The 25,495-nt window shown below is 43.7% G+C and overlaps 2 protein-coding genes across 5 annotated transcripts in view; both read left to right on the top strand.

The window, feature by feature from the left end:
• The window catches only part of CHD8 (chromodomain helicase DNA binding protein 8), a 63,255-nt gene extending 60,535 nt beyond the window's left edge, over positions 1-2,720 (top strand). For 3 of the 4 annotated variants that reach the window (XM_042473169.1, XM_042473168.1, XM_042473167.1), the window contains exon 37: positions 1,391-2,719. In XM_042473169.1, coding sequence (XP_042329103.1) covers positions 1,391-1,870 — 480 coding nt within the window. In that variant the 3' untranslated portion in view covers positions 1,871-2,719. Of the gene's footprint in view, positions 1-1,390 lie in introns of all 4 variants that reach the window. The other variant, XM_042473170.1, reaches the window with a different exon arrangement.
• Positions 2,721-6,230: 3,510 nt separating this feature from the next.
• Positions 6,231-25,478, top strand: SUPT16H (SPT16 homolog, facilitates chromatin remodeling subunit). The gene is made up of 26 exons (XM_042474548.1): positions 6,231-6,382; positions 11,281-11,373; positions 11,499-11,669; positions 11,798-11,950; positions 12,030-12,176; positions 12,469-12,620; positions 13,087-13,259; positions 13,769-13,859; positions 13,983-14,056; positions 14,894-15,006; positions 16,138-16,203; positions 16,747-16,842; positions 17,021-17,136; positions 17,277-17,430; positions 17,708-17,835; positions 18,053-18,188; positions 18,391-18,517; positions 18,799-18,917; positions 19,580-19,705; positions 19,829-19,941; positions 21,162-21,237; positions 21,625-21,794; positions 22,357-22,486; positions 22,927-23,053; positions 24,020-24,097; positions 24,267-25,478. The coding sequence occupies exons 1-26, from the start codon at positions 6,317-6,319 to the stop codon at positions 24,422-24,424; spliced, it is 3,153 nt and encodes a 1,050-aa protein (XP_042330482.1). The 5' UTR covers positions 6,231-6,316; the 3' UTR covers positions 24,425-25,478.
• The last annotated feature ends 17 nt before the right edge of the window (positions 25,479-25,495 follow it).

Here is a 25,495-nt window from a genome sequence, read left to right as displayed (position 1 = left end):
TTAACAGAATAGCAAGAGTAAGAGTTTTTTTAGACCAAAATCTACAGTTTAGTTAGCTTAAAACCTGACAATCCTTTTCTTCCTGCTATAATTTTTCAAGTGAAATTCTCGACTGAGTTGGCAAATGATTTTAACAGCCCCTTCTCCCTCCCACAACACTCCAACATTTTTATGTAGATTTTGGAGGGAATGTAAAGAATCCTTCATTCTGTTCTGCTAAGAAAAAGTTATATAATTAAGGTGATGGGTATGGAGACAGATGTCAAGGGAGGGATAAACTGTGAGTATATGAAGACTTTTGCAGTAGGTGATTTAAAAAAAGGGAAGAACTGATTTACTGAGGCTTCTGTAGCAGCAAAACACATGTGGAACGTCTTCCTTCCACTACTACAAATGTAAGCGTCACAGGAAAAGCCAGTGTTTCTTATCCTATAAAGGAAGGAGAAGGAACTCACTCAATTTATTTATATTTAGCACTATCAGTTTGCACGGTGCTTTACAGATTAAAACAATAACACAAAAATGTAGCCAGCTCTGCCAGTGGTGTACAATCTTAAAATGTGTAAGTACACACATGCATACATAAATACCCAGGGGGAAGGAAGGAATAATTCAAATATAAAACTAATGCAGTACAATTGTAAAACAAATTAGAAATACAAAACAAAATATCAGGAAATACAAAATGCAATGTAAAGCAAACTGAAAATACATATATAATCAAAATATGTGTTTATGTGTGCCTTTTCGATGTACTGAAACCCCCATGAATTTCTTAGGCCAGGAATACTACTCAGAGATGATTTTGCAAGTTCCTTCCTCTGAAATAGAGCTTGCAGTACCTGGTATTTGTTGACAACCTTCCATCTGAGTACTACTCAAGACTGACACTGCTTAGCTTCCAGAATCAGACAGTATATATCAAAATATACATTATAAAACAACATTAAACTAAAATTCCCAAAGCTTTGGAAAACAAGCAAGTATTTCAGTCTTTTTGAGATTTAAAAAACAGTGAGGGAAGGGGCAGTCCATAAATGATCAAGGAAGTAATTCCAGGGGTCTGGAGCAGCATGTGAAAAAGGACAAGGCCGAGCTAAAGAAGAGGAAACCCTTGGTTGAGTTAAAAGCCTAGAGTTCCTAGAATTGCCTGAACAGGCTGGTAGAAAGAAGTGAAGGCTGAAGGATAGGGGGGAGCTATCAACGCATCATGTAAGGCTTTGAATGTTAAAACGGGCAGTTTATACTGAATCCTAAAAAGACAAGGCAGCCAATGAAGAGATATCAAAATAAATGGCATAATAATATATCTCTCCACCACTGAAAATGATTCCTTCTGTAAACTTATTTCCTCTCTGTTCTAATTATTCCCGTTCTGTTTTTTTCTTAGGGTTTTCTACCAGATCCCACAATGAACCGTCTCCTTCCAGGGCCAGTGGGGGCTGAGAATGCCCAGAAACGGGGCCGCCAGACCCCTATGGAGTTCTCCAACATGATGGCTCTGATGGGAGCTGGCCGGGTCCAACTGGGAACTGCTGGGCCCCTCTCCTTGCACCATGCTCACTTCCAAGCTGGCCCCTCTCCCCTACAGTACGTGCCCTTTTCTACTGCAGCCGCTGCCACTGCCGCTGCCGCATCCTCCTCTGCCACCCTGCTGCATCCCGCACTAGGCCATGCTGGTTATGCCACAGGCCCCTTGCACCTAGCCCACCCCCAGCCTGTTGATGATGATGAGGACGAAGATGAGATGGATGATTTGTCTCAGGGCTACGCCAGCTCAGAACGGGACTTCTCCTTGCTAGATGATGATCCAATGATGCCAGCCAACTCTGATTCCAGTGACGAAGGGGATGAGGAGGGAGATGATTGAGCTTTCGCACCCCACCTGGGAACATTCGGGCGGACGTGTCATAAGGCCAGCTTGGCTGGGACTAGCCGTCCCCTTGATGTTGAATTTGACAGGCCAGAGACTTCATGTCCACTTGGGGACATGTGCCAGTTGGGTTGCCCTCGTTCCACATGGCTCGCAGGGAGAGCGAAGTGGGGTCCTGCCCACCCATCAAAGGATGGTTGGACGACTGCTCTCCTAGAAGGGTGCTCCTGTGTGTGGCTTCTGTTTTGTTTTTTTTTTTTTTTTTTTTAAAGAAACGGCTGTTGGTTTGGTCAGTGAATCTGGCCTCTCCTTCTGGCACTTGGTATCCATTGGAAACAACTCCTTGCATTTGCAAGTCTTGATCTCCCTGGGACAGTAAAACCACAGCAAAAACCCACAGCAAGGAGTCCCGTCTAGCCAAGACGATCTGGGTATAAGTAGCAGCTCCTCTTTTCCTGCCTCCACCTACTACTCCCCACAGCCCTTTCCCTCCCACCCCAGGTTCACGTGCTGTAAGATAAGTGCAAAAAACGGGGAGGGTGGGTCAGAATCCTTTCCTTTCCTTCCATCCCCCTGTCTCTGTGTGGGTGGGGTTTATATTTATAAATATGTAATATGTCTTGTGTAATATGGCAGAAGCTGTGGGAATGAATTATGGGGGAGTCAGGTCACAAAGAGGGTGGGTTTTGGGGTGGCCAGGGGCTGTGAGGGAAGAGAAGCTAGAGCTTCTGTAGCTGGATTCTCCTTTTTTTCTTTTGTTTTTTTTAATAAAAGGAACAAAATGCACACAAAAAATTCCTTCCCAATCCTACTTCTTCATGCTGTTGTATCAATTGCATAAAAATCTTCCTAAGAATTGATATATGCATTGGTGTATCAGGTCTCTTTCTCCCTCTCCTCTGTGTGTCTGTGTGCGTGCGCACGAATATATTTGAGCACAGAGGGGCAGAAGCGAAAATGAAGACCCTGCACTTGTGAGATAGTGGCTCAAGATAGATGAAAATAAGTAACTCTTTAGTCAGTATGTTGTTACACTATGGAAATCACTCCCACAAAGTCTACAGATGCCTGCCAAATTGTACAACTTTGAAAAGGAATTAGACAAAAGAGTGCAGGGATTATGCCTGTTTGAGCTTGCTGTATATTTTCCCATCTCAGATGGTTATGGTGCTCAGTAGCAGTTGCTGGGGAAGTTATGGCTTTCCAGGAGGCACTGTGGAAACAGGTTACTGGGCTAGTCTTTCGGCAAAGGCATGTGTCTTAATATTTATTATGAAATGCTTGTGACATGGGAGATTTTGGAGGTTTTATTCCAAAAAGTAACTCCTGAAAAGCTCTTGGTTCTCTTCTTGCTTTTACTTGAGAGAATCTGTACATATATGAGGCAGGAGCCATCGTACAGTGGTAGCATGTGCATTTTACATGAAGAATGCACCTGGTTGTCTCCAAATGTCACTGGGAAAGATCCATCAAGTCTTGGAGAGCAATGCTTGGTGTAGATGGTATTAAGCTAAGTGGACCAATGGTTTGACCTCAATACAAGGTAAGCTACTTATGTTTATTAAGGTGGTATTGGACAATGCCTTTTCCACACATCTGACTGGGGGACCCACCTCAGACTACAGTGATCTGCTTACTTATCTGGGAGTTACATCTATTCAATTCAGGGGGGCTTCCTTCGGAGCAAAGATGCACAGGATTCAGGTGTACATCTCTGATTTTAGATACTAATCCTGGATAATACTGTAACAGGAAAAAATAGTGCACTGTTCTATAGAAGAATTATAGCTTGCATTCCTCCTCCAACTGAAAATAAGGCACTAGAAAAAAAAATCATAGGCAGAGTCCATGCTTTCCTACAATTCTTTGGTGTTTCCAGATCCTTGTTTGACAAGCAGCTCTAAACTGAAAATGGCTGCCCAATGCAGCATGTATGGGTTTTCAGATGTTGGGTTTAAGCTCGCAGCATCCCTCATTCTTGGCTATGCTGGCTAAAGCTGATGGGAATTACAGTTCGGACACAGGTTCCCCACCCCTCACATTTCGGCCTTCAGCTAGCTCCATTGGGAAGAATGGCTTGTGCTCCAGGAGGGCTTGGTATTCAGACCTGCTGTTCTATGATATCTTTGTTGTTTCAAAAGGACTGGTTCCTAATTGACCAATCTTTGGTAGCACCACATTCATGGGGAGTTAATGGAGCGACAAGATCTCAGCCCAGCCACTTTTGGCTGCATCCACACTGGAGAAATAACCCAGTTTGGCCCTGGCTTAAAAAGTCCTGGCTCAAGGCGATGGAATCTGGGAGTTGGAGTTTTGTTGTGGGGCCAGAGCGGAGCGAGCTCTGGACCCCACAACAAACTCCAACTCCCAGAATTCCATAGCCTTGAGCCAGAGCAGTTAAAGCAGGGCCAAACTGGGTTATTTCTCCAGTGTGGATGCAGCCTAGGTCTTCCTCCACGGCTTTCTGCTTATCTTGCACCTCAATTCCTCTTTTTGTGTGTGTGCAGCTTTATCCTAGAATGATTTAGATATTATTATTATTAAGGAATAATAATTAAAAATATTTACTATTCCTAAATTATTATTGTTATTAAATAATAAATAAATTTTAGGGGTAATAATATTTTTACTTATATTATTATTTAATTATAAGGATTTTTCTATCCAGTGTTGACTCTGAAAGAGTGTAGCTGCAAAAAAAATAGGCAACAAAATAATGGAATGAGCGATGACTGGACTAAGCGAGGAAATCCTGCAGGACTCTTGATCAGCGCTACGTCATTAATGGTCACGCTCTGCGCATGCGCATCCTGATTGCGTCCGCCCCGCCCCCGTCGATGACGTCAAACTGCACTCAGAGCTAAAATTAGAGAGTAATGCAAGCCATTGGCTGGAGAGTTTATTTCCATTTTGTCCTTTATAAGGCATTTAAATAAATGAATCCCTAAAGGTACCAAATTATGATTTGGATTTTAAAACATTTTTAATGTTTTTTGTACCTTTAAATACAAATTGCTGTACCTTTGCAAAGACATTCCATTCATTCCCTTGTTGTCAGTGCCCTTCAAGTTGCTTGCTTTTGCTGCTTTGAAATGGTCTGGAGACTTATTCAATGAAGAATGCTTTGTACTTGGAACTGAATGGCGTCTAAAATAAATAAATAAATAAAAATAAACGTATAAGAAACGGGGGTTGTAACTACACTGCAGAAATACTGAAGTTTGACATCGCTTTAACTGCACTGGCTCAATGCAATGGATGCAAGCTGCAGGAAAAAAGATTCCACCTCAACATTAGGAGGAACTTCCTGACAGTCAGGGCTGTTCGACAGTGGAACAAATTCCCTCGGAGTGTAGTGGAGTCTCCTTCCTTAGAGGTCTTCAAACAGAGGCTGGATGGCCATCTGTCGGGGATGCTTTGATTGTGATTTCCTGCATGGCAGGAGGTTGGACTGCATGGCCCTTGTGGTCTCTTCCAATTCTATGATTCTAATTCTGGGATTTGTAGTTCTGTGAGACATTTAGCTTTCTCTGTCAGAGAGGACTGGTGTCACAACCAACTACAATTCCCAGAAATCCATAGTATTGAGCCGTGGCAGTCAGAGTGGTGTCAAACTGGATTGTTTTTGCAAGAGCGGATTCAACCTCTATAATTTTTAAGGTTTATGATTCCAAAGGCAAGCGTGGGGACAAAGTGGGTGGCATTTCCCCAGTACGCATGCGCACTCAGTGCTACGAAGGAGGGGGAGTGAAAGGCGCTTCCTCGATGGTCACGTGTCCTCTTGGGTTGGAAGGCGGGAAGATGAAAAGAGCCAAGGGGCGGGGGCGGGCGAGAGGAGGCAGATTACTGTCACGTGACCCGTCCGCGTCGCCTGATATTGACAGGAAAGCATGGCCTTCTTCGAGGCGGGCGGGAACGGTCGGCGCATGCGCAGTCCCCTCCCTCAGAAAAAAAATAGGCCACGGACAAAAAAAAACCAAAAAGTCGGTGGACATTTTATTATTCAACAACAACAACAAGAACAACACATATTTACATAAACATTTTTATTTTCTTAAACATATATGTATATATATTTGACGTCTATTCTCTCTCAGGCAAAAATAATTTTAATATTTATTTATTTTTATGAGGTAAACATGATTTAAATAAATAATTTTTAAAATCAAGTTTGCCTCATAAAAATAAATAAATAAAAATATTGTCATTTTTTTTGAGTGGAAGGAAGAAAAAAAATTAAGTAAACAACCGGAAGTAGAAAAAAGGTCGCGTGAGAGTGACGAAAGGGCGCGAAGGGAGGGGAAGGGTTTCACTTCCGGGGTCGCACGGACGGACGGGCCAAGCGGCCAATCAGGGAGAGGGAAGGCGGCGGGGAGGCGGGGCTTGGGGCGACGGTGGCGCGACGGAGGGAGAGGAGGAGGAGCCGGAGCCGCCGCCGCTTCCATGGCGCTGAGTCTGGACCGCGAGGCCTACTACCGCCGCATCAAGCGCCTCTACAGCAACTGGCAGGTGAGGGCCCCGAGGGAGCGGAGGACGAGGAGCCGGAGCCGCCTTGCCTCCTCCTCCTCTCCCTATACTTCCCCAGCCTCCCTCCTCGAAGCAGGAACGGCACGACGTTAATTCTCGTTACGTTACTCGTTCCACCCAGAGGTCCTCGATCCAGGACTCCATTGGGATGAATCATTAAAACCAGTGTTATTATTATTAGTATTATCATCATTATTATTAATTGTACAACTATCTAGCCTTGTCGCTCCGTAGGATCAGTCTGTAGAGAGACCTTGCAGCACCTTTGAGGCTCACCGGAAGAAAGGCGTTGGCAGCAGGGGCCTTCCTGGGCTTCACACTTCCAGACACGGAAGCAGCCTCCAAGCTTTAACTTTGGCTCCAAAGCATGGCCTCGACTTCTGCATGAGGCCGGCATATTGCTGAGTCTCTCCGGTGTGCCTTTGTCCGCCAATGGCCAGGTTAGAACTGGGCTTGCTCTTGAGAAAGCCCCTGAGGAGCTGTACTGCTCCCTCCCCTTTCGCTGGGGTTAAGGGCACAGCAGCCCCACATTTTACCTGAGAGAACACAACCCCCACATCGTGGCTCTGTATTTGTATGTGGACATTAAGACTGCAGCTGTTTTATTGCTTTCTGCATTTCACCTTGAGTCTGAGTGTGAGTGAATGAATCCACAGATGTGGGGCAATGTGGGGCATGGCTAATCAGAGAAAGGCCCACGGGTTCAGTGGGGTTTATTCCCAATACCACAAAGGCACTAGATCGTGTCTCATCTTGGAAGCTAAGCGGGGCCAGGTCTGGTTAGTACTTGGATGGGAGACTGCCAACAAACACCAGGTGCTGCAGACTATCTTTCAGAGAACATTACTGGCAAAACCACCTGTGAGCATTCCTTGCCTCAGAAAACCTTATGCGATTCATGGGATCACCATAAGTTGACAGGCGACTCGAAGGCACACACAGAGAGAGACTAGGACCCAATGGAGCAATGGCTGCAAGCTCCAGGAAAAGAGATTCCAGCTCAACATTAGGAGGAGCTTCCTGAGAGCAAGGGCTGTTCGACAGTGGAACACACTCCTTCCTCAGAGCGCAGTGGAGTCTTTCTCCTTGGAAGTCTTTAAGCAGAGGCTGGATGGCCATCTGTCAATGGGGATGCTTTGATTGGGATTTCTTGCATGCCAGAAGGGGTTTGGACTGGATGGCCTTTCTTGGGGTCTCTTCCAACTCCATGATTCTATGACTTTGAGAATGCGTCTTGCAAACTTCATTGAAAATACTCTGCAAACTGGTGTAGCCAATATGATTCCCTCTGAATCCATACAACTGGAGTGTGAGTGCCAGATTATAAACACAACCTAGGAGTGGTGAACGTGCTGCAGTTATTTAGGATTAAAATGCATCAGTGTTTAGGAAAGAGGACACATTCAAGAAAAGCGATAAGATAATCCAGCTGAAATTCTTGCTTTCACCCAGGACTCCATTTCTCTTCTTTACTTCTGCAAAATGGGGTCTAGACGTTTCCTTTCATCTTGCCATGAAAACAGGTCCATTCTTGAGGTGCTGCAAAATTCTCTTGTAGCATTTTGTCTGATCTGTTTTGAAAAAATAAGCTAGATGAAACATAAAAGCAGGGAAAATGAGCACATGGAGGTCTAAGGTAGTTACTGAGTTTCAGTCTCCTTTGTGGCCTGAAAGAAACGGTTGAAGATGAGATTTCTTTTCATTGCCTGCTATTGAAACACTTCAGGTAGAAGAGATGGTAACAGTACTGAGGGCCCTGAGGAGTTGGGAGGTTTTGAATAACTGGGTATGTTTGGAGGCAAGCAAGAGATGGTGCTGGAAAAAGATAAGAGGTTGACCAGGCAGCATGTCTGATCTTGGTATGCAACGTTAGGCATAGAGCTTATTGAGCCATTCCTGAACGTAACAACAAGTGACAGAGACCAGTTAAGACCTTCTGGCTTTTGGAAGGAAGCCTTGATGCAGAGCTGTGGTTTCCAAATGTGGAGCTCCAGATGTTATTCAACTACAACTCCTGGATGTTATTTGGCCACTGCCCATGAGGCTTCCTGGGAGTTGAAGTCCAAGAACATGAATGTTTGTGCTGAAATAGAGGTTTACCTCAGGTTTGAATATTGACATGGAACTTTACTATGAGTTGCGCAAACTTGGACATTCCAGTCTTTGGTAGTAAATTGGTCCCAGGAGATGATGATCTGCCAGAGAAATACCTTCAAAGCTCTTTAAATGACACAATATCAGGGTTCGCCATAAGCCTGCTCCCTACCTCTCTTCTGACATTTCTTCCACCATTCACATTGGACTTTGTATCTAGTGAGTTCTTGGTCAGATTGTGTCCCTAGACGCAGAGCTCACTCGCTCAACATTTTTAACAGTATTTAGCCGCAGTTGGATTTTCACCATAGCAGTTGGGGTTATCTTTGGATGTAGTGTTCATTTTCTAGTTCAAGAGCCAAATTATCATTTGGTGAATGGAATTGCAATTTTGCAAAGAGGTTGGCTAATGAAATCAAACAGCCAGTATAACTCACACTTAGATGTGAACGCCACTCATGGGGAAAGGGTAAGGAAACAGGACAATTGATCGCTTCCTTAACTGTCCCAAAAGTTCTTGACTGAAAGAGAACACAACACAGTTTTATTGTGCACCATCGTGGCAACCCTAAGGTGAACCTATCACAGGGTTCTCTTGGCAAGATTTATTCAGAGCAGGGATTGTCATCACCTTTCTCTGAGGCTGAGTGGGATTCCATGTTGAGTGGGAATCTCAACCCTGATTTCCCTGAGTCTTACTCAAACACTCACAACTACAACAACCAGGTGGGAGAATGGAATGGAGTGGCTAAACAGAAGAGGATAGATAGCATGAGCCATTGCCACCAAATAGGTCACTTCCTGGTTTGTGCTGAAAAGTTGTCTTTTACAGATAGATGTGAGAGTTTCCCATAGAAAATGGTGAAGGAATTGAAGGTTTTGATGTAACTCAGTTTGAGCAAGCCATCCCTTTAAAATCCAGGAGGCAACAGCAAACAGAAAAGCTCTTGTTCTTTCTAATTCATTTCTTTTTAATGTGAAAGATTTAAAAAGTAGCCCAGCTAATGCAAATTCCAGAACAAAAGCAAATTATTCTGCTATGCACAACAGTGCTCACACAGAAAGAAATGTATCAACAGACTTGGGGGAGCCCTAAGGCTTGTGCAGGAGAGTGAACATAAAAAAAGCCAAACCCAAAAACTTTTGTACACTGTCTCCCCATGTATGTACACCTCTTTCAGGGGGATGGAAATAACTCAAAGGGGGCCAAGTATGCTGAATAGACATTGAATTCTAAGTGAGTGAGTGAGGAGGGTGAGAGAAATGAAAGAGTGAGTGGAATCCTTTATATAAAAATAGGTGTGAGGGGCAAAGAGTAGATTACAGGCCATCATTAAATAACCGTCTAATTAAAAATAATAATTGTAAGCCGCTCTGATAGCCTTTAGGGCTGAAGGGTAGAGTATAAATACCATATACAGTGGTGCCTCGGGATACGAAATGATCGGGTTACGAAATTTCCGGGATACGAAAAAGTTGGATTGGCAAAAACTGTTTCGGGTTACGAAATATTTTTCGGGTTACAAAATTCATTTCGGCGCGAAATTCAAATGCTGCAAAGTGCGGCTATAGGCTTTCCAGTGCTAACGGAAAAGTGTTTCAGGTTACGAAATTTTCGGGTTACGAAAGGAATGGCGGAACGAATTAATTTCGTAACCCGAGGCACCACTGTAATAATAATAATAATAATAATAATAATAATAATAGTCTTCCCATTCCATTTTGACAACCCACAAGCCCCCTGTTCCGCTGTGCTGAGAATAATAATGAGAAAATTGGATCCTCCTATTCCAGGAGGCCTTCAGGAGAAAGTGGTTTTCTGTTGAAATAGCTTGGGACCATCCAGCCTCATCCCAAAGTTCCCAAAATGAAAGCAGATTTCTGGGTTTTGTTTTTATTTTTGTTGTTTTAATTTGCATTTCTGGGTCTGGACATTGAGTCTTGGTGTTGGAAATTTGCCTCACGCGCTGCTTGAAGTTTTTCATTTTCTATACTCCTGTACTCAATACAGGATTTTGTTGGAGGAGTCCTTTGTAGATTTTTGATCACATTTCTTGATCCATATGCTCTTTTCTCTAGTGATAATGCTAGCCTTACTCAAACTGTGGTGGCTTCAAGATATGTTGGCCCACCACTCTCATGATTCCTAGCCAGCCAGGCTGCAAGTGATAGAAGTTTCAGTCCAGTCCATACATGTGACACCAGGTCATGGAAAGCTGTCATAAAATACGTTTATCCTCTCCCCCCCCTCACTTTGGAGAGTTTTGTCATCAAGGATGTGAAAGGAAAAGTACTGGTGATATTTTCTACAGTGTTACTGGGGACTGAAAAGACACAAGACAATGTCATGAAGTTTACCTAAAGGTGACCATTAGGGGAGGGGTTTGAGGAAGTAGCAGACCATTGAAGCTTTACTCTCAGCCATTAGAAAGAGCATCATCATCTGAAGAAAAAAGTATCTCTTCCCAATCTGCCCCCCCCCCTTTTAATTTTTTTGTTTGTGTGCATGAAGGCTGGAAAACCTTATATAGTGAGTTCTTGGTCAAATTGTGTCCCTAGATGCAGAGTTCACTCGCTCAACATTTTTAGCAGTATTTAGCCGCAGTTGAATTTTCACCATAGCAGTTGGGGTTATCTTTGGATGTAGTGTTCATTTTCTAGTTGGATATGAAAATCTGTGCCTGTGTAGTAATTGTCAATGGGTGGAAACAAAAAACTTGGTTTAATTTTTTTGTAAAGTATAATCCTTAAATTTGACACTATATTCATGTTTTGTTCTCTGGCAGAAAGGAGAAGATGAATATGCCACCATTGATGCCATTGTGGTCTCCGTTGGAGTGGACGAAGAGACTGTCTATGCCAAGTCCACTGCCCTGCAGGTAAGTGAGAGCAAAGAATCTCTCCTTTTGCCTTGAGTAGTACCATAGGATTTCACATGGCAAGGGATGGGATGGTTGGTGAAATAAGCCCCTTAGTGCCTCATATTCTCATTCCTGTTTTGCAGACATGGCTGTTTGGCTACGAACTCACAGACACAATCATGGTTTTCTGTGAGGACAAGATATTCTTCATGGCCAGCAAGAAAAAAGTGGAATTCCTGAAGCAAATTGCAAACAGCAAGAGCAATGAGAGCACCAATGGAGTGCCAGCAATCACGTTGCTCATACGGGAGAAGGTGAGTGAGGACCAATGCAGGTCTGTTCAAAACAGCTTGTTAGGTGGAAGAGTTCTGGTTGGAGTTGGAAACATGTAGACACATGCAGAAATTCCGTCTTTTCCCTCTTTTGTTTCCTTTTGTTCTAGAATGAGAGCAACAAAGCAAATTTTGATAAGATGATTGAAGCTTTGAAAAGCAGCAAGAATGGCAAACGCATTGGGGTCTTCAGCAAGGACAAATTCCCTGGGGAGTTCATGAACAGCTGGAATGATGCTCTCAGCAAGGAAGGTTTTGAAAAGGTGAGGAGAGCCAGTTCCAAGGTATGGGTGTGGGCTGGCAAGGATGAAGACCACTTACGTTCTCCTCACTGTGTTGTAGGTGGATATCAGTGCCGTAGTGGCCTACACCATTGCTGTGAAGGAAGATGGGGAAATTGCCCTGATGCGTAAAGCGGCTGCCATCACTTCAGAGGTCTTCACCAAGTTCTTGAAGGACCGAGTCATGGAGATAGTTGATGCTGATGAGGTGAGGAGGGAACTGGCACAAATACTTTTCCCTCTGATTTCATGGGACTGAAAAGTATTTGTGCCACTGCTCAGTTCAGCAAAAGAATTGAGTTTTTAAAGCTGAAGAGCAGGGTATAAATACTCTAATCAAAGAACTTGGGCACATCAGAGACCAGTGTGTTGGCTTTGCTGGGATCGGTATGCGTGTCAAAGCAACTCAGGATGGAATTACCCTTCTCTCCACCATTTTCTTTGTACCATTATCCCTGCCTTCCCATACTGACCATTGAATCCCCTCTGTTCTCTGGCAGAAAGTGCGGCACAGTAAGCTAGCTGAGTCAGTGGAGAAGGCCATTGAAGAGAAGAAATACCTGTCTGGAGCTGACCCTTCCACTGTTGAGATGTGCTACCCTCCCATTATCCAGAGCGGGGGAAATTACAATCTCAAGTTTAGTGTTGTCAGGTAGGCAGATTCATATGCAGTTTGTTTCTTTTGATACAATTTCTACCAACAAAGAGGATGACATTTCATGTTTTATGATTCATTCATCCCTGAGTATGCTGATTGGTTGCTGCAATAAAAAATTATACTGGTTTGTACCTAATTGCAGCCTTGGCAGAGTGTTTTAAAATTTCTAATCACACAATCCAAATTCCTTTCACACCGTACAATTGTATCTGCTGAAAGAATTTCAAAGAATTGAAGTTAATAAATATCTGTTTAATTTATTATATTGTTATTTCTCCTCCAGGAAATTCAGGATAGTGTATAGAGATTATTTCCTTATATGACTTTTATTGAGGCAAAATTCTGTCTCAGTTATTCATTTTTTCTGCTTTATATAAGGACTATGCCTTGCCAGTTGGCTCACTATAGGTCCATCCGCATCACTCTCCCCCAATTCTTAACTCTTCCTTTCCATCCCCAGTGAGAAGTCCTACGTGCACTTTGGGACTGTTACTTGTGCCATGGGAATCCGCTACAAATCGTACTGCTCCAACCTGGTGCGCACCCTTATGGTGGACCCGCCTCAGGACACACAGGACAATTACACCTTCCTGCTGCAGTTGCAGGAAGAAATGCTCAAAGAACTACGACCTGGTAGGTGGCAGGGGAGCTTGGCTATAGTGACTACTGCAGAGGTAGGGAACCTTGTGCCCTGAGACAAAATCCGGTCTTCCCAGGGTTTCAGTTGTGCCTTCCATATATTCACACCGCTTTCCCCACATCACCATTATTTGTTAATAATAATAATAATAAATTTTATTTATATCCCGCCTCTCTACAAAAATATTTCACATCTTTTGTACAGCTTTTCCCCTCATTTCCCTCATTTTGTCTTTCATACAGTTTCATTACTGGTAGAAAGAGCTTTGAAATATACTGGTAGTTATGGTTCCATTATTTTGTCTTTGATTTTTCCCATCACTGGAGTGGGCCCATGAGACCTTTTCTAAAATTGAATCTGGTCCTTGGGCTAAGCTTCCCCACACTTGCACTATGGTCATTTCAATTTGCTGTGGAATATGAGCAGAAAGCATTGTTGAAGTAGCTCCAGCAAGATACTGTAGGTCTCTTTTCTTTTCTTGACTTCTTTTTCTTCATATTAGGTGTGAAGCTGTGTGAGATATATGCTGCTGTCATGGATATGGTGAAGAAGCAGAAGCCAGAACTCATAAGCAAAATTACCAAGAACTTGGGGTAAAAAAAGAAAAGAAAAAATCTTTGCCCACTGGAGCAGAAGCAACTTTCTTGGAACCTTACAGACTCAAGAGTGGTATAGTTGGAGAACTGAATTGTTTCCTCTACCCTTATCTTTTCTAGGTTTGCCATGGGGATTGAGTTCAGAGAAGGTTCTCTTGTGATCAATAGCAAAAACCAGTATCGCCTCAAGAAAGGTAAGAACATTGTTCCCTCACTCAGGCAAAATGAACAAAAAACAAGGGTGTCCTTGTTCTATCCTCCAAAATAAGAATGATTTAAAAGGCAAAATATCTTGTTGAGTGCACTTGAAAAGAGATCAAAAAATAAAGCTGCCAATATTAGACAAATTGATGGTACAACTATACCCAGAATACTGTTTACAGTTCTGATCACAACACCTGGAAATATATACTGTGGAGCTGGGAAAAGTGTAGATAGCAGCATCCATCAGACAACTGAAATAACTCCACTAAGGTGTGGTTAGAATGTCTTGTCTGGGCCTGTTAGTTTAGAAAGGAAGATGAATAAGAAGAGACATTATAGAAGTGTGTAAAATTATGCATGGTGTGAAAAAAGTGGATAGGAAGAAGCTTTTCTTATAGAATCATCTACTGAAGCTGAGTAGTAGGATATTCAGGACAGACAGAAAGATGTACTTTTTCACACATTGTTAAACTGTGAGACTCGCTGCTACAAGTTGTACTGATGGCTACCAGTTACTAATCAAGGTGGCTCTATGTCACATTCAATAAGCCTCTGTATATCTTGCAGAACACAGTGTGGAGGGTGACTGTGCATCCATGTCCCCTTGGTGGGCCTTTTCTAGGCAACTGATAAACCAGCACTGAAACACAGTGTTGGCGTGGATGTGTCTTTGGTCAGAACCAGCATAGCTCTTTTTATGTTATGTCCTGTTTCCTGAATTCACTCTCCTTTATTGCCTAAAATGTATGTGTATGTTGGGAGTGGATAGCTCAGAAGGCCCTTGAAGAAACTCAGTCCCCTCTGCGGCTGTATTCTGTCTATCACAGGAATGGTTTTCAGCCTCAACGTGGGGTTCTCAGACCTGACCAACAAAGAGGGAAAGAAACCAGAGGAGAAGACATATGCATTGTTCATTGGGGATACCGTGTTGGTGGAAGAGGTGGGTATGAGTGGGATAAAAAGGTACATGAGGGGGTGACAATGTGAGAGAGACAGAGGGGCACCACTACAGTGAGGAGGAATAAGGTCATCAGAAAATTTAGATGGTCTCTCCAAAGAGGAGAGACCTCCTCTCCCACATTTGGTTTTGTTTTTGTTTGGGCAGAGAACAGTGTCTCTTCAGAGCTCAAGCCTCTGCAGAAGCAATACTAGCTTCCCTTCCATTTCCCACCCAATTATTCTTGGTTCTTCCTAGTTTCCTACACCCTAGGTAGTGGGTAAAGGGGCTCAATTAGGAACTAGATTGAGCATCACCAACTAAAAACAGTGGGACCCTGAAAGTCTGGTTGACTTTCTTTTTTGGTCTTACTCATCTCACTCACCATCAATACCAATCCAGGAGGAAAGAAAGACAGAGCACTCCAAACCCATCTTCCATAAAATTTCAGCAAACCTGCTCTATTTCTCATCGCACTCTTCTCAGGAGCGAAGGTCACCAGGCCGACCATCAGCAAGATGGCTCACAGAGTGAATCTTCCTTTCCTGTTTGTCAGCAGGGCATTCATCTACATGGCTGCTGCTCCCTTGGTCTGTGATGGGCTCTCTGCCCCAGAAGGCTGGAGCCCCACCCTAACATAAATGCTGGGCAGCTATGAGGCCAGTATAATGCATGCCTTCACCTCTGCAGATACCTTTTTCAAAGAAGGGTTCTATAGCCCATTTTCCAAGAAAGGAGTGTTGGCTCTGCCTCTTGAGTTTGGGCAGCTGCTCTTGGACATGACTTTCCTGCCTGATTCCATGTCCTCTAACCAAGAATGAAGTTCTGTCTTGCTTAGAAGGGAGAAAAGCAAACCAGACTCTCCCATGTCAAAATTTTTTTAGAGAGTGGCAAAGTGTGAAAGATATGCCCTTTATCTGGATTGCCACAGCTTAGTATTGTCAGGGACATCTCAAGCAACTCTTGTATCTGCTGATGTTATATGCAAGCAAACCTCCTCAGAAGGAACAAAGAGCTTATTGCCCTTGCCATTAAATGTAACCTCACAGAAAACCTAATTTCTTAGTTGTATACATTTTTAAATTTAAGGCTTTCTATAGCTGAGATGCGTTTTGGTTTTTCCCCCTTCCACAGGATGGTCCAGCTACCCTTTTGACTTCTGTCAAGAAGAAGGTGAAGAATGTCAGCATTTTACTCAAGGTAAATCCTGAAGTATATACAAGCAAAGTTTTAAATTGGACTGAAGAACTTCACTGGGTCTAGGGGGCCAATCTTACCCTCCCCTAGCCATAAGCATACTGGAAATTCTTGCTTTTATGGGCATTTTCACAGCTTGCATAATGACAGATCTCTGGTGGTCTGGAGGCCAAATAAGCAGTCTTGGGGTCACTTGCAGTCCAGGGGATGCATATTGTCCACTCAGTCTTACTTACTTGGCAGGAGTTTGTTGATTGATGTTTTGGAGTCCTGCATAGTCCCACATACCATGTTTCTAGTCCTTTTGAATTACTGTAGAATGTTGTGTTGTTTGACAGAATTTTCAAGCATTCAAAGAAAAGGGGGAAATTAGGAATAAATTATTACTGTAACATGATATGTCGACAACATGAAGCTTTGGGTTTGACATTTTGTGAGGCATAGCTGAATAAAAAATACTGTATCGCAAAACAGGTTTGGGAACAAAATGTTAGTTTCTTCTCAAATAGTTCTGCATGCATTCTCCTTTCTCTTTTTCTGTTGCAGAAAGAAGATGAGGAGGAGGTGGAAGAAGATGATGATACAGAGGGCATCCTGCTGGGTCGTGGTTCTCGGGCAGCACTATTGCCAGAAAGAACTCGGGTATTAAAGGCTTGGATGGAGTGAAGTAGGGTGGAGTGAGCATGTAATGGCCTTGAGAGAGAACATTAAGCATTTCTGGGAGAGGAGTTGCCAGCTCATTGACTGTGCCTTCAGTATGGGATGGGATAGCAGTTTTGTATGGGTAAATATCACACTCCCTATCATCTGTCCCATCCAGAATGAGTTAACAGCTGAAGAGAAGCGCAGGGCACATCAGAAAGAACTGGCCACACAGTTAAATGAGGAAGCCCGCAGGCGGTTGACAGAACAAAAGGGGGAGCAACAGATCCAGAAGTAAGTAAAAAATCTGCATGAGAATGTCATGATGTAGACTCGTTGCTGTTTCAAGATGGTAGAGTTTGGAAAGTGCCCTTGAGCAGCTGACGGGAAACCTCCATTCACTGAACTTTCTGCACTTTTGCGGTCCCTTGCAGGGCTCGTAAATCAAACGTTTCCTACAAAAACCCCTCCCTGATGCCAAAGGAACCACACATCCGAGAAATGAAAATCTACATTGACAAGAAATATGAGACCGTCATCATGCCTGTCTTTGGCATTGCTACTCCTTTCCACATTGCCACCATCAAGGTATGGCAGTTGCAGCTCCTAAGGGGTCGCGGAAGCCTGCTAAAGTCTTGGAACAGATGCAGTTCAGTGGCTATCCAGATGAAATGGCAATGGGTAGAACCTTTTGCATGACCATAACAATACATGGAATCTCCACCCCGCAAAAAATAGGCTGCTTGTGGCCTCGCATGGCAGTGACATGGATTGTGTATGAAAGTGCAGGGACAAGAGACAGAAAATGGGCTTTGAATAAAAGTGAATGAGTCTGAGCACTTTCTTCTTTGCTCCTTCCCTACAGAACATCAGTATGTCAGTGGAAGGTGACTACACCTACCTGAGAATTAACTTTTATTGCCCAGGCAGTGCCCTAGGTCGCAATGAGGGAAACATCTTCCCCAATCCTGAAGCCACCTTTGTGAAAGAAATGTGAGTCAATCTTACCTATTTTTTGCTGTAGAATATAGAATCCTTCATTGCCTAAGGGGGTCACTTACAATTTAAATGAGCTTCATATGTCTCTCATTTGCTGTTAGGACCTTTCATTCTTTGGATTTTCAAGAATGCCCAGTGCTAGTCGGCACCCACTAATACAGTACTCTTTTTCTTTCTCTCCTGTACCCATCACCTTCCTATTCTTCTCCAGAACTTACCGCGCATCCAATTTAAAAACACCTGGAGAGCAGTTGGTGCCAGCTCTCAACCTCCAGAATGCTTTCCGTATCATCAAGGAGGTGCAGAAGCGCTACAAGACCCGGGAGGCTGAAGAGAAGGAGAAGGAGGTGAGATGGAGGAGGATCTCCTCAAATGTGTTTTCAAGGAATAGCTGGAGGGATTGCAGTGGTGGAATGACACCTAAAGTACTCAAAGCTTAGTGTGGCTAAAGCCTGAGATTCTACCTAGAAATGGTATCAACTCAGGGCTTATGTAGAAATTATGGGTGCTTGATGGACTGACGTGGCTGTCTCCCTTCCGTTTCTTCAGGGGATTGTCAAACAAGACTCTCTGGTGATCAACCTGAATCGCAGCAATCCCAAGCTGAAGGACCTTTACATCCGCCCCAACATTGCCCAGAAAAGGATGCAAGGGTCTTTGGAGGCTCACGTCAATGGTAAATAGGGCTGCCTGTCTGTGTGGATGGCCACATTCCTTGGAAGTTAAAGGGCACTTAAAAAACTTTTAAAGGGATTTCTCAGGAAATGACCAAACTCTCCTAAACTGCCATGTAATTGGAATTTTTTTTCACTCTTACTTGTTTGGGTTCTTTCTCATCTATTTGTGCTGAAAGGCTTTGCTGGTACTGATGTCACACTGCATAGGTAATTCTAAACCATAACCACCATCCAAGAGCAGATAGTTCCCTTCTCTCACTCCAGTTTTCTCTTTTGGCAGGTTTTCGCTTCACCTCTGTGCGTGGGGACAAAGTGGACATCCTGTACAACAACATCAAACATGCTGTGTTTCAGCCCTGTGATGGGGAAATGATCATTGTGCTGCACTTTCACCTCAAGGTACCTCTCCAAGTTGAATTCCCTAGAATGAGGAGGGCTTACAAAACATTTTTACATTGGGTTAACGGCAGAAGGAAAGAGCTTTGCTTCTATTGATTGTAATTAGTCCCTTGGCATTGTTGACCTGTCCCCTTTAACATTGTTTAATGAGTACATTTCCTTTCTCCATCTAGGACATGTGTGTGCTTTGGTCTTATATACAGAATTTGGATTTGTTAGAATAGGTGGGAAACAGGTGGCCACTCACTACATATTTTTGGACTTCAGCTCCTGTCAGCCATAACCAGCTTAGCTAAGGATAAGGGATGTTGGGAGATATCATTCAAGTTTTGAGGAGCTACCTGTTCAGTACCCTTGCCCTATAAGTGCTTGTGTTTTTATAAAAAGAAGGCTGAAAATATGTGGGTGATACCCGCTGTAGGCAGGGTTAAGTATTTGATGAGGCATGGGGAGAGTAGCAGTTCAGGCTTTAACACTCCTTAAAGTCCAGCAGAAGCATAATGAGGTATGAAAATCACCTCCAGAGTGCAAGGTTTTCCCATACTATTAATTTATGCAGCTCTCAGTTTTTGATCACAGTGTTTTGGATTTCCCCCTCTGCAGTATGTGCACACAGAGACCTATATTTTTCTCCTAACCCCCTTTCTTCCCTTGAACTCTAGAATGCCATTATGTTTGGCAAGAAGCGTCACACAGATGTTCAGTTTTATACGGAAGTGGGCGAAATCACCACTGATCTGGGCAAGCATCAACACATGCATGACCGTGATGATCTATATGCTGAGCAGGTAAGAGAGAGGGGGTGTTGCTTGTTCCCCTGGATTGGGGAGAAGAAAGAGGCAGGCAGATCAATTTAAGCAAAGGTAGGGTGAGGTTGTGTGTCTGACACTCCTTGGTCCTTTCTCACCTAGATGGAGCGTGAGATGAGGCACAAACTGAAAACTGCATTCAAGAATTTCATTGAGAAGGTTGAGTCTCTAACCAAGGAGGAGCTCGAATTCGAGGTGCCCTTCCGGGAGCTAGGGTAAGAATGACCAGGACAGAGTAGCTGTCATTTTTGTGTGTTAATAAAGTCTTATAATGTGATTCAGACATTTGGGATTCTTCTGAAGGATAATGTAAGAGAGAAAGAGGATGATTAACACAAGAAGGAAACATTGGAGGCTAAGAAATTGTGTTGTCAGAGTGTCAAAAATTATTTCCATAAACTAATGCACCAAAGAAAGCCAGCATGGCATAGTAGCAGTTTGAATGTTGGACTAGGACTCCAGAAGACCAGGGTTTGAATCCCCACTCAGCTGTGAAAATCCTCTGGATGCTCTTGGGCAAATCCCACTTCCTCAGAGGAAGGCAGTGCCAAACTCCCTCTGATCAAGTCTTGCTAAGAAAACCCTGTAATAGATTCAACTTAAGGTTACTACTCTAAGTTGTAAAAAAATGGAAGGCACATAGTAACAGTGAGGGATAGAAATCATCCTGTTGTATTTCTTTCTCAGTCCTTTTGGGAAAGGTAAGGAACTGGGTCAGGAATCCAAATGTGGCATTGTTCAGTTTACTCACCCTGACCCTGAGAGGGACTTCCACATCTGAAGGAAATTATACTGGCTTTTTGATTTCATTAGCAATCTCTTTGACAGATTGCAATTCCATTGCCCCTTGAAAGAGCACGATAGTCACAGACAATCCCAACTACCACAGTGAAAATTTAATGACATATTGCTGAAAATGCTATCAATGAGTGACCTCTGTATCAACAGATTACCAACATTTATCCCATGTTTTGGTCTGCCTTACCTCCCAAACACATGGAACCTTTAAAATGTTTGGTTGAAAATAGGGACTGGTAGCTATACTGAGGTAAGATCCCCATCAAAATTTACCCTTATTTGCTATCTGTTTATTAGCAGAGAGGATTCTGCCTTTTCTCCATTTTAGTGCAAGTTAGAAATTGGCTCTTTAAAATAAGGGTGAGGGAGGGAAATCTCAGGATTTTAAAGATGAAAGTAGAGTTTTTAGTATTGTAATTCCATGTTAGCTGTGGCGGAACGTCCCTGCTTTGTTCCACAGATTTGGATTTAAGGGGCTTTTGTCTCTTTCTTATAACTGTGGTTTCAGGAGTCCCATGGTGTCTATTCTTGATTTATAAGCCTACTCTTAAGTTGTAAGATAAAGCTATTCTGTTCTCCTGCACTGACTGCTTCTCACTGCTGTCTTTTTGTCCCCATCCCAAATTCATCGTGGCAGGTTCAATGGTGCCCCTTACAGAAGCACCTGCCTCCTTCAGCCAACCAGCAGCGCCCTGGTGAATTGTACAGAGTGGGTGAGTAGAAATCTGTGTTTGCATGGGGAGAACATGAGTGGCCATAGAAGAAGGGGTAGCTTCTGTTTTGCCTGGGTGGACTGACTACAGGGGCTTGAAAACTGCAGCTTTGAGCAAGTGGTGTGGGAAGATATTGTATTCCCCCTGTGAACCTGAGGAATTGATCCCATAGGTTGTGAGGGCTTTCTAACGTCTGAGAAGATTATTTCTGTCCTGTTTAGATTTTACATTTTCTGGATTGTATGGTTTTGGGGGCAGTAATAGCACTTGCTAACAGACCGTTTCCAGATGCTGAGAATAGTATAGCCCCCAGCCCATCCTGCTCACACCTGCACTCAGGTGAGCAGCCTGGAAAATCTAACTGCTGCCCCTCCTTCCTACCTGCAGCCCCCATTTGTGGTGACGCTGGATGAGGTGGAGCTGATTCACTTTGAGCGAGTGCAGTTCCACCTGAAGAACTTTGACATGGTCATTGTCTACAAAGATTACAGCAAGAAGGTCACGATGATCAATGCCATCCCAGTGGCCTCACTGGACCCCATCAAAGAGTGGCTCAAGTGAGTTGTATGGTCTCAGCCATTGGTGTTCCATTCCTGAGGTCTGTCAAATTACAGTTGGGAGGCTTGTAGTCTCTTTCCTTCCCTTTCCCAGCAGAGAAGGGTGGGACATCCTGTAGAACAGATTGCTCCTCTCAGTTGCTCATTCTATAGAATATCTGGTAGAAATGGATGTATCACAAGTAAGGATGGCATGACATTTTGGCTGGGGAATGGTCGGAGCTTTCATCCAAAAAAGGGAACTTTTGCAACCTGGTAATAAGAGCATGAAAGTTTAATGCTTTATGAAAGCATGGCCACCTGTGCAAAAGTACTTGAATCAAGAGTCCTTTTTGGAGGCAACATCCTCCCTTTCTGTAGTGTGGAGCATCCAGTGTTCATTTCTTTCCATAAGTAAAAAAGCAAAAAAGAAAGAAACAGAAGTAGTTTATTCTACAACCACTCCTTGTGTTTTGTACAGAAGTGAAATATTTCCCTGCAGAAATGACTATGAAAGAGGACTCTGGCTCTGTCAGAGTTTTGCTGTGATTTTTATTAATGTCTTCCTCTCCACCCACATCAGCTCTTGTGACATCAAGTACACAGAAGGGGTGCAATCCCTGAATTGGACCAAAATCATGAAAACGATTGTAGATGACCCAGAAGGCTTCTTTGAGCAAGGGGGCTGGTCGTTCCTTGAGCCTGAGGGAGAGGTATGTTGAACTAATGTCAGCAACTGTCATTGAGAAGCAGGAAATGAGGCAGGAAATCAAAAGCAAGTTTTGTTCTCAGATCATTTTCCTATTACCTTTCTTTAAAAAATTGAGTGGCTTCAGCTGTAGAAATTGGACCACGAGAGGAAAAAGAACCAGGTCTTGTAGCTTGGCCAGTTCTGAAGCTCAGGGAAGTGCCAAGGCAGCACATGGTGCGACATTCATATAGAAAATGGATGTGGAGATCCAGACCCCATCACTAGCCCCTGCCCTACCTACAAAGCAATGCAGACCTCCAGAATCCATGCTGTGTAGCAGTATAGAACTGTAATGAAATTAGAAAAAATCCTGCCCTGCTCTAAGTCTTTGCACAGTTGGTAAGAGGGGAACCCTTCTTTCCCAGTTCCCTCACCACTCTTCTGCTGCACTCTCTCTTCCAGGGTAGTGATGCAGAATCTGGAGGATCAGGATCTGAAATTGAAGATGAGACATTCAACCCTTCAGAAGAGGAGGATGATGATGAAGAGGACACTGATGAGGACTATTCTTCTGAGGCAGAAGAATCAGGTGAAGACGCTACCTTTCTGAGAGGCCAGGGGGCACCCCAGAGTTCTCAAAAAGAAGGAATGGCTGTGGATGACCAACACACAGCCCTCACCTCAAATCCCATCCTTGAAACTTGCCCACATTTCATGAAACCCACCCATCTCACTACTCATGGTCTCCCTTGGCTGTTTTACTTCAGTGTTTGAGCTCTGTTTCTTACTAGCCTGTGTCTGTGTGCAGACTTTCTCTGTATACACCTGTGCTGCTTCAAAGTCCTGCCTCCTCCAGATGCTTACCAAATGGTCCTGCAAATACAGATTTCCTGATCTACGTTATCTGGGCTGGCCTGCCTTTCTAAATAATCTGGTTGCCTTCTTTTTTTTAAAGACCGATGGGATCTGGATGCTGGCCCAGGACCCTTTTTAAGCATGACCTGGATAGAAACTGGGAGGCTGTTTGAGCAGTGATCCAGAGACTGCACTGTGTGACCTAGATATTTCTGCACTCTCTCCAGAAATCTCAATTTTGCCTCCTTTCTGTTCCTGCCTCACATCTCTGGAAAATACTTTATTTATAGAATTATCTTTTTTATTTTGTTCAAGCCCTGTCTTATCTTTCACCTACCCACCCACCCAGTAACACACATAGTCCCTATGCAGTCATAGAGATGGATCCAGTTTAAGACTACAGACTAACATGCATTTTTGACTGAGAATAAATCTCATTGAACACAAGGGGATTGACTGCTAAGTAAACATTCATGGGTTTCTGTTGTTAGTTCAAAGGATTGCTAACATTCATTACTGTTTTCCCATTTAAGTTAATGAGATTTATGTGTGGTTGACTTCACCTATTGATCTGTGGGAAACTAGGAAATCAAGGAAAGAAGTCCTGGGCAAATCTGAGATTGCTGCTTCTTCAAAATATCCTATCTCCCCTGAATCCTGTACATGTGGCAAGTGATTCTGAGACTCTGTTTCTTGACAGATTACTCCAAGGATTCCCTGGGGAGTGAAGAAGAGAGAGGCAAAGATTGGGATGAGCTGGAAGAGGAAGCACGGAAAGGTAAGACCTTTTCCTGGGCACAAAACCAGGTTGCTCCTTGGAATGGCACTTTCTGACATGCAGCCTTGAGAAGGGGTAAAGAAGCAACTGAGCAAATTTTACTCTTGGTACGTAGGAGAGATTTCCTTCCCCTATGTGTCTTGATCACTTCCTTCCACTCTTCCTGCAGCTGACCGTGAGAGTCGGTATGAAGAAGAGGAAGAGAGAACCCGCACTATAAGCCGCAAAAGGAAGGGTGCCTCATCCCAAAGCTCTGGGCATCATCGCAGTTCCCACAGCCGCAGTCCTGGCCGAAGCTCAGCACCCCCCAAGAAGAAGAGGAAGTAGATGGCAAATGGTAGCCTTTCCGATCCACCAATTTTTCAGGGGTTGGGGCTTTTGAGGCCTCATCCAGCAGCCAATGTATAGGGCATGGGAGGGCTGCCAGCCTCTCCCCACAAACTCTTTCATCTCCCCCTCACACACAAACACACTCTTGCATCCCTTTTTTTCCCTGTTTCTCTGGGGAGTATTTTTTTGTTTTTGTTCCTTGAATCGTTCCTGACCATTTGTATGGACCAATGAGCTGTGAGAGATATTCCAGGCCATGTTGTGTTAACAATGGACACAAAGTCTAACCAGGTGGATTGGGGTGTGAGGCTCAGGAATCTGGTGTCAGTGATAATGCTTCTCTGCTGTCCCCCTCTGCCTTTTTCCATCATCTTTCTTCAGCCCCTTTGTCCTCCAATCTGTGGAGTATATCGACTGTAAACACACTTTCCCTACCAACCTCTCCTTGACTTCCAGTGTTTTTAGACAAATTGGAGGCCAAGGAGGGGTTGGGTTGGTCTTGGAATTATTCCAGAATAAGAACATGTACTTCAGTGAAGCAGATGGTTTTCTTGGCCTCTTTGACTGATGGGGAAAGAAGGTGGTTATGTTCTGGTTTTTGTGAAGCAAAGGCCTGGATGATACAGGAAGTCCCACCTTGGAGCAGAGTTGGAGAGACGGGCATAAGATTTTCCATTCAAGTGAAACCCAGAGGGTGTGGAGATGCAAGTGAGAAGAAAAGGGTCTTGCTCCCTACAAACCCCTATTTTTGATTTTCTCTTTTTTAAAAAAAAAATCGTCAAGCTCTGTCTGTATTTATCTGTTTTCTCAGTTGCTGAGTCTGGTCTCCAGTGAGCAAGTGTTTTAGGGGTGGAGGGGGTTGAATGCATTGCCTGTCTCCTGCCTCCCTTGTGTCCTGTGGGTTTAGGGGTCAGTGATCCAGGCATGTGGGAGGGAGGGGAGGGAGGCGCTTTCTCAAACTCTTTTTTCCCCCGTAGCCATTAGCACTCAGTATTTTTGACTTTGGAAAAACTGATCAATAAAAATGTTTTTTTTAAGTATTTGGAAAGTATTTCTTTGTGGGCTTAT

The sequence above is a fragment of the Sceloporus undulatus genome, chromosome 6 (genome assembly GCF_019175285.1).
Source record: "Sceloporus undulatus isolate JIND9_A2432 ecotype Alabama chromosome 6, SceUnd_v1.1, whole genome shotgun sequence".
Lineage (NCBI taxonomy): Eukaryota > Metazoa > Chordata > Lepidosauria > Squamata > Phrynosomatidae > Sceloporus > Sceloporus undulatus.
The sequence above is the reverse complement of the archived record's forward strand: the minus strand, read 5'-3'. Positions and strand labels throughout refer to the sequence as shown.

Coding starts and splice junctions, on each gene's coding strand:
- SUPT16H (XM_042474548.1), top strand. CDS start 6,317: ATGGCGCTGAGTCTGGACCGCGAGGCCTACTACCGCCGCATCAAGCGC. Junction 6,383..11,280: donor GCCTCTACAGCAACTGGCAG/GTGAGGGCCCCG, acceptor GTTCTCTGGCAG/AAAGGAGAAGATGAATATGC. Junction 21,795..22,356: donor CCCATCAAAGAGTGGCTCAA/GTGAGTTGTATG, acceptor CACCCACATCAG/CTCTTGTGACATCAAGTACA.